Below are 13643 nucleotides of genomic sequence, written 5' to 3' on the forward strand. Positions count from 1 at the left end.
GAGGACAAGGGGATGAGTACATAGTGGACTACCAGTGTAGTAGCTCTCAGGCAGAAACCTTGCTACATGAAGCCATAAACACTAGTCAGGCCAGATTGATTCTAAATGTAGGCAAAATTACAGAAGTTCAGGCCTTAGTAAAATAATGCAAAATAAGTTTAACATTTGAACTGTTCACATAGTTCTTGAAAAAAAATATGAAGCACTGATGTTGGAAATTCCATGTAAATAAGTTTTAAAATGGTGGCACATAAAATCTTTTAAAATTTCAACTACTGCCTGGTGAACTTTTCAATCTGTGTAAGAGCTTTTAAAAATCCTAGTAAATGTGGACACGAATGGATGGGCATTAGAAATTTGGCAAAATCATCTCAGTAGACATTCCAAGAACAGCAGAAGCTAACTCTGCTTTTAGGTCATGTAGGCATAGTAATCAAGTATGTTTAACTCAGTCCAAATGTACTGGGAAAAACAATTTTAGTTTTTTTTAAAGAATGACCAAGAACAAACGCTTCAGTGTAACCAGTTAAGATCATACAAGTAATATGCTAACTTTGAAAGGAGAAAGAAAATATTTAGATAAATTAACCAAACTATTCCAAACTGCTGGTTGAGTATATTTGTGTAGAAGACCAAACAAAAACTGACGAGATTCAAATCTCTAAAAGACTCTTCAATTTCCAGGAAACTAGCAACAGAGATAATGTAATAAATCATACTGTTGGAACCAGACCAAAGGCTGTGCTTTAACTAAGACTTGAAGACACTAGGTCACTATCTACTTTTTACTTTTTGGTAGGAAAGAAATTCTGGGAAAATGGGAAAACATCCTACCATACAAATGTTGTAGTTACATCTTTGTGTGCCTACTGCTGGGACTTTTGCCCTCCAGTGTGGTTAGTCTTCTCCTTCAAGCACTTATAAAACAGTTTTGAGGATACAAATGTCAAGGAATTCCTAGCAGTATAACCCAGGTAGGAAACAAGTTGACTGTATGGAGAATAGGTGTAAAAAACCATTCTCATTCTTCACAGGTTTCAAGGGAATCCACTTTGTATATGGAGTAAGCCCTTCTGCTCATGAAGTATTAGAGAGGTTATATGAAATTATTTTTGGGTATGGTTTTCAGAAGGTGGATTTTGTGTACCTGAGTGACACTTTTTTGAAAGTACTGAGATCTACAAATGTCAAAATTGCCTTAGATAAATATAAAATTGCCTTCTGATTTGGTAGATTGCATTTACAGGCTGTTCTTGTGATTAACCCATTATAATACAAATGGAAGTTCTAGTCAAGGTGAGGTTTGTAAAATGTGAAGTGAAAACAGCATGGTCAGAGTAAAAGCAGGCAGTGATTGATTTTGTTTTCTAAGAAAAAGGTATCCTTTTGAAAGTTTGGAAGATGCTGAATTAACAAATTCAACCAAGTGATTTTCTGAGAAGAACAAGGCTCTGTTCCAGACACTTGCTCAGTCAAGACTCTCTGGAAGTCTTAGGCAAGAAGATTTGCTTTCATCTGGAAGAAGAGGCCCGAAGTCAATAAGATAAATGTCAAAATAAGCTGTTAATACTGAGCTGTGTTTCCAAGGCCCAACTATGTCAGTATCAGGACTGTTCTGCCACATGCATTATTCACATCACACAAACATTTGGACTGTATCTGATACACTTCCATAAAGTCTTCAGCTTATTCCACTATAGCACTCAATCATATTCCCACTTGGTGACCCTCATGCACTAGGTACATGTTATACATGTTTTATTTTAACATGTTTCTTCCTGATTTGAGATGCTGACTTCATCTGGCAATTCTTGGTGAGATTCATGAAAGCAAAAAGTAGCATAGGATCCTTTTATGTTGTGTGAAAGGGCAATTGCTGAGACAGCAACATTCAGCTCAATATGGTTTGTGTTAATGCACAAGCACTATAAAGCAAAGGAAGTATTTTAATAAGTTGCATTTTTACTTTGGACTTTGCTTTTACAGTTTATTTTGTTACTGAAGTCCTGAATAAAAAGACTGCCTTATATGGTATTGCTAGATTCCACTAATTGAAGATGGAGTTACTTTACTGTCATGAACTGAACTATAGGTATTTCTAGTTATGGTCTGAGACCTGGCATTTGGAATTGTCATAACAATACTATTCAGGTGCAGAAACACCCTCTTAAATTCACTTCAGCAAGATTCATTATTTCTACTATGCCATTATAAAGTGTTCCCCTATACCATTAAATTCATTTTTCAGTCCTAGTATTGACAAGCTGTGATGAACCAACCCTCAATGTTTCCATGCTGTTCTGTAATGCAGTAACGTGTACATTTGGGAAACAGAGAGCTCCATTGCATGCTCCCATTAGAGGAATGTAATCTTAGCCATGCAGAGCGAACTAATCATAGGTTCAAATTTTCCCCAACATCATCTGCAGTCAGTGGAAAAAGACTTATGTTTGTTTTCATGTACTTGTTGTCCAAAGCCCCTGGGAATGCCTTTATCCTTGATGCTTCCTTGGCAGGTTTTTCTTGGGCTGAAAAATCAGAAGAGTGGAAATGTTTCTATGTCTGAATCCAGCCCTTTTCACATCCTTGGGATGCTACTGCATTTAATCTCTTGGTTATTTCCCACTACCTGCTGCTGTGTGTGCAGGATGTGCATTTGCTGTAGTGGCACAAAAAAATGTAATTTCGTACTGCTCAAGAAATAAGCAATTTTAGCCCAGATCTTCAAAGGCCATCTTATAACAAGGCTGCAAAGCAATGTGCTCATTTACATTTATATTAGGAAGCCACTGGCTTGACTTTGCTTTCAGCATCAAAAGTATGCTGAAGCAGATGAGACACACATCTTTATAAGGTTGTTTACTTCATTTCAGATTCTTTCACAGTTTATTATTTCTTTGACTGGCTTTCCAGATTATGTTCCACCCTGACTTCATATTTAACATTCAGATCTTACTGCTTGTTCTCTGGAGAGTACGTATCTTTAAACTGTTGCATCTGGATGTATCAAAGGTTCCAGATTCATTGATTATCTTTCTTCTTTTATTTGTGTTTCAGTATCAGAGCAATGCTCAATAACTTAAGATAGTGGCTTTTACTCTCCCTCCATGCTCTGCAGGAAAGGACTGCCAGTGAGCATATGCAGACGGGACTGGAAAAATTTTAATTAAAAAAAACCCAAACAAACCTTATATCTGATTTTTTTTTCCTATGCAGTTGTAAGCAGCCACACAATCAGAGGTGGTTTTAGTAGTCTGAAAAGACTGTTATGGCACATACCTTGCAGACTTTAGAGGCAGAAAAGCAAGTCTTAGCTCTGATTTCAGAAAGTTAAGTTTGGTTTCTGCCAAGCTGACTTAAAATAAACTGGAGCAGAGCTTTGAAAGCAACTCAGTACCTTGTACACTCTATGGCAAACAGCCACAAAAGTCATTGCTGTTGCAGGAAGCAAATCTCCCACCACTTTTGGAAAACAATGGGCAGGCATTAAAAAAAATGTTAGCAAATGGAATGGCCTCCTAGGTTGTAGGATGGGTGGGGTTTGGAAAAGGGTCCCCTTGCCAAGATTCAGCAGCAATTCCCTTAATTCTCATGGCCTTTAGTTGGAAATACTAAATGGCCATGGTTTTTCCCCCTGTACTATTAATTGCTGCTGTTTCTGGAAAGACTGCAAAATAAAATAATGGAAGAAATAAACTGGTTTGGGGGAAGTCTGAATTCTGCCTTCACAAGTTTTCCCAGGAAGAAGTAGATCTGTCCCAGGGGCTCAGTTATCTGTGTGCTTCACTGTTCTGTCGGTTTCTGTGACTCTTTGCTCCGGTTTTGCACAGTAGTTCAGAGAGAAAGAAAGCATCAGCTCCACACTAATTGCACTTCCTCTGACACCACCAATGCAATTTTTTTCTGACATCCTCCTGAAATTTTATCAGGTCATGCCTGAATGAAATAAAATTATTTTAATTATTTTGGTATAGCTTTCACTTTAGCTATGTCAATGTTAACCCACTTTTTATTTTAAGGGCCATTTACACTTCTTTGGCAAAGAAACTTCAGGGATAAGAATGTTATCTTCCATCATGCAGTGTAAATGTGAATAGGAATCAGCCACACAGAATCTTCATGAACTAATAAAATAAATTTTACACATAAGAAAACTGTTTCTGGACATAATACTAAGGTATTTTTATATTCATATAAATAGCATTATATAGTCTCTGAAAATTTTCACAATATCATACACTATACTACAGAAGAGATCAACTTAAAACCAACTCTATTATTTTCTTCCAAAATGTCCCAGTATTGCATCAGTTAAATTGCCTTCCGTTTATCTCAACAATCTGCTTATTAGCTTTCTGATTCCTTCTTTTCAATTTAAATGAAATGATTAGTTAAAAGGTGAAAGGAATATTTTAGATCTAAGTGAAAAGATCAGTTAAAATATTTGTCCCTTATTAAATACATTTTTATTCAGCAAAAGAATTTAAACAGAGAAACATCTACAGTGAGACCTAAATTCTTAAATTATGTTTAAAGCTAAATGGATTTATGGGGGGTTTATTGTAGAACAGGTTTGAACATGAGTACATTTAAAGCATTTCCATGAATCTTTGTTTTAAATATGTGCCTAAATCCTATTTACTTTACTGAGGCTCAAGCATGTTGCCTTCTGTGTAGACTAAAGCACCCTATCAGAATTCTTCCCAAAGGCTGTCACCTAAGGAAGGTTATCAAGAACTGCCATGATGAACATCCCATCTAATGACAGATTGATATGGAATTTGGCTTTGATCATGGCCCTCATCCAGTCAGCAATACTTGTCTTCTAGGGACAAAAGGAAATTCCCTCCTAAGCGTACTTCCTATTTGGTTGATATGAGAAATAAATCCTTTTTATTTAAAAGTCTATTTATTTCTTAACAGAGATGGATAGATTCATACTGACCTCAGTAATTTCTGGTTTAATAACATAAATACTCCCCATCTTCTATATCCAGGGATACACACATGGGACTGCTAACCCCTGGGTATTTCTCTCAATAGAATAGAACTGTCCGACCAATATATTGGAAAGATCAGTCTCCAAGATTTGCATAGGTCTTGTTTCCTTGAAACACTGTGGTCTAAAGTGTCACAAATACACGTGCCTGTATGTATGTATATATACCTGTATATATATATATATCTGGTGTGTGCAAGATAGATGTGTTTATTTATAATACACAGACTTTCTGGTTCCATTTTTGTGCCACAGAACTATTTCTAACCATCTTGGATGGATATAGTAGACCTGAAGAAGGATTCAATGGTTCAAGTTTTGTTCAAATGCTCCTTACAGGAAATCTGAATTGAAATATGGCTTTAAAACATTCTTAATTCTAGTCCATTCTAAGCTCTTTTCTCAAGATTCTGATGCTACATGTATGAATTTCTACTAAAAACTAGAATAAAATGGTTTATTGAGCTTCAGAATGCACCAGTCAAGATCAGAAAATGAACACAATGGTACCTTAGTCTAATGTAATTGCTCCCTGTAAATTGAGACCAAAATCTGATTTAGTGGTAAGTGGCTTGAAGAGAATTTTATGGCATGATATGTCAAACCCCAGGAACAGAAGAGGTCAGAATAACAGTACCTGATACAAATGGGAGTAGTAGTATGTGTATAAGAGTTGCAGTTCTCCAGCCTGCAGCTGGGATCAAACTGTACAGCATAGAGGAATTTCTGGGCAGATGGATCTGTTACTTAGAGAGGCAAAATCCTAAACTCAGAACACTTAACTAACTCTCTTCTGCCAGGTCCACAGGCAAAGCCTTCAGAATTCTCCACTCATATTCCATCAGTCACAACAGAAAAGCTTGGACTGTAGTAGTATTAATCTTTGTAAATGTGTTCAGATGTTTAAAAGCATCTCTGTTCACCTGATAATTCCCCTGACAACTTCAGAGCGAGCACGCAATGGGCATTTCCATAGCACCTCACACCCACATTGCGTCCTCAAATAAGGATCAGAGCTTTAAGCTGGTGTGCTTCCAGTCTGACTGGAATTCCATTTCTAAGCAAACATTCCAAAGCATATTTTATTACACTTCTGTTAAAACATTTCAAATTTAAATGCCAACAAAAAGAAAACATTTATTGCTGTAATACATAATAACAAGTGGATATTATTATTTTTAAGTACTTTAAAAACCCTAAGAACTAAAAGAGTTTGATGATTACAGAGATGTATGTGATTATACAGTGTTTGAATCTATATTAATTTTATACACAAAATAAAGTTCTTGAGACAGTAAGCAGCAATTCTGCTATGCATGTATATTAGCTACAATTATCAGCCTGATCCAGAAAATGCTGAGCACCCTCATACTTTGACCAGTCAGTGTGAGAAGATGGTCAGCAGCCTTCTAGGATGGGGCCCAAATGATGCACTGCAAGGAGTATGTGATGGCAATGACAATATTTTAATGGAATTTTTTTCATGGAATTTCTAAGAAAATACATTTTCATAGTCATTGATAAGCACCAGCTCACAACACTGCATGTGGCTGCATCACTTGCACATTACATTTCCTGACAAACTGCATATACAATACATCTAGAATTCTCAGTATAGAGAGAACTGTAGCACTTACAAATTACCACAGGGAAAATACAGTTTATAGTAGCATTTCCAACAGTGACATTGCAACATTACTTTAGCAGTTATATTCCTTATGCAAAGGAGAAATAAAAAGTAGTCAGTGACATACTTCCTGAAATTTTAATACTGGCTTTCAGGTGTTAACAATCTAAAGTGCTTTCATGTTTCATACAGTTTTAAAAATTTTCAATTTATACCAAAAAAAAATCCAAATATTTATAAATTTATTCTATACACTTGTGAATGCACAATTTAGTCTATTCCTGTTTCCTCACCAAAAAAATTGGCATTGCCATCTCCCAAATCTCTCTTTTGAAACCAAGTCTGTGAGTTTGTTCCTTGAATATAAGCATCCAGAAAATAGCAAATTCCAGGAATATCACTTGGAAAATTTGGTGGAAGCTCCTCCCTTGAGCGTGGTGTGAACACAAAACCTGGGTATTCCTTTAACAACCTAAAACAAAAATGAATCATCTCAATTAAAAAGCAGTCACTAAGAAGTGCAGATATTCAATAACTCTTCATGTATGGCAGGGAGAATCCAATTTAATTTTTATAGCTATTTACTGGAAATATTAAAAATAATGTTTACGTGGTAACCTTGATAATCTATTAACTTGCACATCAATGCAAATAACAGCATCTCTTCTTTTTTTGTCTTGTCAATGTTTTGCATGTAGGTCCTATGTTTGTTGTAAATATTTTCAAAAATTATTTAATGCTGAAAGCTAGCTCACATCCCTCCACACAATTAGTATATCAAAGAAGAAAATACTGTGAACCTTATTAATTAAACTATTCAGACCCTCTTATGAATTCTAATATTATTTGCTTTTTCACAGGTTGAAACAGAGACTGCTAATCTGTAGGGATAAATGTTGGATACTCATACCAAAGCTTTCAAACAATTACTGCAATATACAGGAGTTGTGCAAGGTGCCAAAATGTTATCCATGTGTCTTTAGAATTGGTGAATGAATCAAAATTTTAAAAAAACCCACCAAACAGAAAGGAAGTTAACACCTCATACACTCAGAAAAAATCCCCCCAAAAACAACAATGGTTTACCCATTAATCAAATTGCCTGTTTTCTAGAGGTATGATTCAAAATGATTTTCCGTACGAGTAGAATGGAAAAACAATCACTGTTGGCCAGCATTGCTTATGTTGACATACATAAGCACTGGTGATGCTAGTGCTCTCTCTGTGTTTTCAGAGTGCATGATCAAAAGGGTTACTTTCTCTGTGCTCTAATACCTGTGCTTCTTTTTCTAAATCACCTATCCAAGATCATCTAAAGCTTGGCACCGTCTGTGTCACATAACACATGCTGCAGGGGTTGTCAGGAAGGATCCTGTGCCAAATTCTCTGTCTGATGCTGGATGCAGAACCTTGCCACAAGGCATTATCAGATATGTGGCAGTGGGTACAAGCTGAGTAGGAACAACAGACTACAGTCCAGGCTACTGTGAGGGCAACAGAACTTCCTTAAAAAGTAAAAATAACTTATAATTTTGCTTATTTTACCCAGCCAAAAAAACAACAGGACTATAAAAGACTACTACAGTAACTACTGCAGGTGGACATTTTACATACTGCACCATACCTGTAAGTTGTTGGGCTAACATTTATTTTTCTAGGTATACTGCAAGATTCAAACTTATTGGCAAGGGTCACATTATTTCCAAAAAGGCAATAACGAGGCATTTTAACCCCAACAACTCCAGCAAAGACGGATCCAGAATGAAGGCCAATACGCATCTTTAAACAAAAGAAAGAAAACAGAATTATTAGGTAGAATTGGTAAAGTCAAGTTTATAAATTATTCTTCATTTAAAAATAAAAGAAGTAAAGAAAGAGCTATTAAAAAAAAAAAACAAAGCTAGCAGAGTGTCCTTAAAATATCTGTACTCTGGTCATTACTGCTCATGGAGAGGGAACTAGCTGAAGTTTATCTTGTGCTGCATTTTTAGTCAATAATCCTACCATATTAAAATATGACTGTGAACTGCTGTGAACTTAGCTCATACTCAGATTTTTCACTCTTACTTAGCTGCTGCTGCTTTCTATGGTTCTTTTGGGTGGGGTTTTTTGAACTATGTTCTTTCTCTCATCTGCATTATACATGTGTAGAGGTGTTTTCTTCAGAACAGCATTCTGACTAAATAATGGCATGATGTCAGAAAGCTTGTATGTCTACTCTGCATACTACTCTTTATATATCAAGAGAGTATCATACCATTATGAAGAAGTTGCAATTTCTAACTTTGAGTGTAAAAGTAGAAAAACCTGCAACAAAACCAAAATCCACCCACATTGTAAAGATGGCTGAAATACATTCATCAAAATGCAAGTCTGATTCAGAGTATGTCATTTGCAGTCACACCTTTTTTTCTTGGCAATTGATATGTAAAATTACAGTAGGTTGTGTGACAAATTTTTTGCTTTGCACAATAGCCAATGTTTTCATGAAGCATTTAATAAAAATAGATGCATGCTTTCATTAAAAATAGTTTCCTTCTAAGAAGCTTCTGTTAGGTACTAACACAATAGAACTTTTTATCCTTATTTTAAAATAATTTTTTAAAATGAAGTAGTAGCATTTGCATGTAAATTATACATTTGCTATAATATTGCCAGGATGTTTCCAGGTTTTTTAAGTGTAACTTAATTTGATAACGCAAAATACAAAGAGACAAAAAGAACAACATTTATTTATAATACAATACTACTGTTCTCTGTGATCAATGTGAAGCATATAATCCTCTTAATAACCTTTTTCTTTGTCTTGGAATACAAATATTCCTTAATCTGAAATTTAAAAACAAACAAACAAACAAAACAAAAAACAAACCAAAACAAAACCATTAAGCTTCCTGGAGGAAAAAACGAACAGAAAAATGTTAAAAATTAGCAAATGAAAGACATAATGAACTGAAACACCTCTATTAACATAATAGGATGCCATTCCAGGCCATTTGAACTACATTAAAGGTCCACATCATTTTTCATGCACACAGTCCTTTCTGTTTCTTTCTCAGTAAGAGATAATCCTATATGAAAATTTCAGTACATGTATAAGTTCTCACTGAAAAAAGCCATAAATATAATTACCACTGAATTTAACAGTTGCTTTGACGGCATTAACACTATTATCTTATGGTGGTTCAGTATCTGACTGTGAAACAAGAACAGCAATGGAATCCTCCAAAGATATGTGGATTACTACAATCAGAACGTCTTTGGGCATTCAAATTCATAGCTTCTGCGTCAAAAGACTTGGAAGTCTAATTTGGAAAGAGGATTAGTCATTTCCTTAGAAAAGAGACTATTCCATACCACTGACAGTTTTATTGCTACTGACACAAGAACTGCAGCATGTCAGATTGCACCTACTGACTTCAAAGCGTTTGTCTTTTGGGTTGATTTTCAGATCTCTTTTTCACCTTTACCACTCCACAGAACTCTCATCCACAGATCTAAAAAGGTTATCTTCTCCAGCCACGGTCACTTGATTCTCCACATTTTCTAAGGTAATACAATGATTTGAAATTTCCTTGAGGCAAAATCCCAGAAAGCGACTAAACAAACAAAAAAGCCTAGTTTAACCAAATAATAAAAAAAATAAAATAGATTACCTTGATAGGCTCTCCATGGGGAGACACCACCTCGTCTGACAGTTCCATCATCTTCAGGGCCATCAGTGCTATTTGAACAGCATGTGTTTCACTTTCTTTGTGTAAGCCTCCAGCAACACAGTAGGCATCTCCAATAGTCTCAACCTAAAACAGGCATATTTGTTCCTTACTCTTAGACTGTTTGATAAATATAAAAGAACAGCCTAAATTCAGTAAGAATTGTAGCTACCTACAATTTATGACCAAGTCTTAGTTTTCCTGCAAAATTATTTAAGTACTGGACAAATCCTTCAATATCATGCAAAAAAAAAAAAAATTGCACAACTTTTATTTATTGTTGAGCATAATTCTAAAATACTTTTCCTTTTTTATTTACTGTCAGGCACCCCCAGCTACATCAAACACCTGTTTACTCCTGAGTCACATTGAAATTAATTTTTAAAATTAAATCGTAAGTTTTGATGGGCTTCTTTCTTGGCTGAGTGAACAATTGTTAGTGTTGACTTTTTTTGTTTGTTTGTTTTGTGATTTTTGTCTTTCATTTGAAAAAGGTTTATGGCAAAATAATTTATAGACCTCTATTATCTTCTGTCCCACTTAGTCTTAATTTCCTTTCCTGCCCCAGAATCCCAAAGAAAAGCAATGAACTGTGTACCTTGTAGACATCTAGCTCTCCACACTGGTAATCAAAGCGAGTATAAAGCTCATTAAGCATGGTGATAACCTGCATAGGTGAGCATTGAGAACAGATGGCAGTGAATCCAACAATGTCAGAAAAAAGCATTGTGACATTATTAAATTTTTTGGCTTGTACAACTTGTCCCTGCCACAGCTGCTGAGCAACCTCTCCAGGAAAAATTGAAAACAGAAGATCTACAGTCTTCTTCTTCTCTTCTTCAAGTGCTTGATGGGCCTGCTCAAGCGTTGCTTTTAGCTTTCCTAACCTCTTCTTCAGTCCATCCTGGGCTCTGGCCTGCTCTCCTATCAGAACAACATCTCTTAAAGCATTGTGAATGGGAATATCAGAGAGGTACAATCCACGTCCTGTAAAATCTTCTAGTCTGTCCACACAGGGAGATCCCAAAAATAGAATGGCACTGGATTCAAAAATATAGATCATTTGGCCTTTAAGATCCATTACCTGAAACAGTTAAAGAAACAAGAATTCATGCAAAACATGCATGGCAATGGTCTAGAAGCAAGAAGTTTCAGAGAAAATACATTTTGCTAAAACTGGTCCATAGTCCTTACATTTTAATTTGGTTGCTTAGAGAAAACATGGGGTGCTGAATCACAGAGCCATCAAGTAAGTTCATTTTTATTCAGCCCTGTAGTACAAGAGGACTCCAGCTTAAGGATAAACACCTAATCATGTCTGAGTATCAGTTTATCTTAGGGAGTAAAGAAAACCAAAAAGAATAATTTTGTTTATTTTCAGCAATTGATAAAATGTGTTACTACAGTGGCCTCTAAATTTCTCCTAATGACTAGTTCATTCACCACTTTCTCCATAAGATAAAGTAAGAAAATCTGCTTCAGTTTTATCACAGGATGTTCAGTACTCACTGCAATTTAAAATTAAAGGCAGAAATGGCAGGAATATCCAATTTTAATAGTCTAAAAAAGAAAACTATTTTGTGTGAAGTGTTTTTACATCCCTTCTGTAGTCAGTTGTGTCATGTGAAAGGTACTGCAGAGCCTAGCTTAACACGGCCCTGAAAGTCCACTTTTTAAATAAAATCTGTTCCTTACTAATACACATTTGCATATGAAAGTACATGCAAAATCAAAGCCGACTCTACTACCCCTTGTAACCATTCTTGTGCAGAAATGGATCTGAGCTGAAATAGGTACAGATTTTAATAGCTACATTAGTAACTGGATAAAAGTCTTTAACTATTCTTCATTTAAGTTTCTGGAGTGTTGAGTCTGAGCTGGTAATTCAACTCCGAGTGCCTCAGGTGTATATAAACTGGAATTCAGATGGGACCAGGAACGAATGAACACAATCACTGAACACTCAGTGTTCTTTGCTGTCCCAGGCCATTTGTCACAGACCCAGCTTCAGCAAAGATAGTTGTAATCCCATCAGCTGAAACTAAGTGAAACCTTTGGTGATTGTATCTGATGAAAATATCGGAGTATCAAAGATACCAAAACACCAAAGGCTGAATGAGCACAGAAAACATATTTTTATTTTCTCCAAATCTAGAGCTGGTCCCAAATGACTCAGAAGCTCTTTGTTAAATGTATTCCTGCTACTATCTTTGTGCTGAAGATGCCCTTATTCTCAGCAGCATGGCATATCTCTGGTTTTATCTCAGTATTTCAAATCATTGAATTAAAATCAAATTTGCAGTCAGATTTTACTTATGTATAAGTCCTAAAGCAGAGTTTTGACTAAACATTCTTCAGAATCTGAATTACATTTGACTAATTAAATCATTATTATTCAGTTGTATCAGATGTTCAGATGTAGAAAATGCAAAGTGCACTGTGTTTTGTGGCTATTTTAACTCCATCTGAAAAAAACAAATTCCTCGTAAAAGTAATGGTGATAAAAAGTCTCTTACCATGGATGGTTTTGTATCAGTATTTTCCCATCTTCTAACTCGTACAGTAAACTGCATATTTAGCATGGTCATTATTGCACTAAAAGTGCAGCTTACTTTGGGGGTAAGAATTTCAAAATACTCTTCAAAATTTGGCTTAGCTTGAAATTCTCTCCTGGTCAAAAGTCTTCTTATCCCATTTCCAATCTGAAGAACTGACATATCCTTGTCAAACATAAAATGAAATGGGAAAGTCTTACAGAACACAGAGGCAGGAATCACAAGTGAAGACTGTGGTTTACATGGAGATAAGGAAGGTTTTGCACTTTTGACTTGTATAGAATACAGCAAATAAGGCTGATTAGCAAATTCAGTGCAGTCATTATGGAAACAAGGAGGCATGAGCATCACTTCCACCTCAGTTTCATACAAAATATGAGCTGCTGCTTTAATGATACCAGGTAGAATAAGACTTGTGATTTTCTTAGGAAAGAAATAATAAACATTTAAGAAGTCCTGATCTTTCTCCAGGCATAATATGGAGGCATCTTCAAGTCTGTCCTTTTTTCCTGCTTCTTGGCTGTGGCCACTCTGCTTTAGCAGAGTAGTGAAACTATTCAAGAAGTCCTTTAGGGTGCCTCCAATAACCCCTAATATGTGTTCATCCTCTTCATAGCATATTTTGAATAGTTCTTCACCAAGAGATTCCCGTAGAGACTCCACGGGAACACCTGCACAGAACCACATTTTAGTCAGAACTGCACTCATCATCCTGAATCACAGGCTAACCTCCACACCTTTTTCCAAAA

General features: G+C 35.7%; 1 protein-coding gene across 2 annotated transcripts in view; it reads right to left on the reverse strand.

Annotated features, from left to right (window-relative positions):
• Positions 1-6053: 6053 nt before the first annotated feature.
• GUCY1A1 (guanylate cyclase 1 soluble subunit alpha 1) overlaps positions 6054-13643 on the reverse strand; it is a 34645-nt gene continuing 27055 nt past the window's right edge. For both annotated transcript variants that reach the window (XM_021544763.2, XM_021544765.3), the window contains exons 5-9: positions 12856-13565; positions 10938-11423; positions 10283-10426; positions 8251-8405; positions 6054-7098 (exon numbers count right to left, since the gene is read on the reverse strand). In XM_021544763.2, the coding sequence (XP_021400438.1) occupies positions 6897-7098; positions 8251-8405; positions 10283-10426; positions 10938-11423; positions 12856-13565 (1697 nt within the window). In that variant the 3' untranslated portion in view covers positions 6054-6896. The remainder of the gene's footprint in view (positions 7099-8250; positions 8406-10282; positions 10427-10937; positions 11424-12855; positions 13566-13643) is intronic.

Source organism: Lonchura striata, chromosome 4 (genome assembly GCF_046129695.1).
Source record: "Lonchura striata isolate bLonStr1 chromosome 4, bLonStr1.mat, whole genome shotgun sequence".
NCBI classification, from domain to species: Eukaryota; Metazoa; Chordata; class Aves; order Passeriformes; family Estrildidae; genus Lonchura; species Lonchura striata.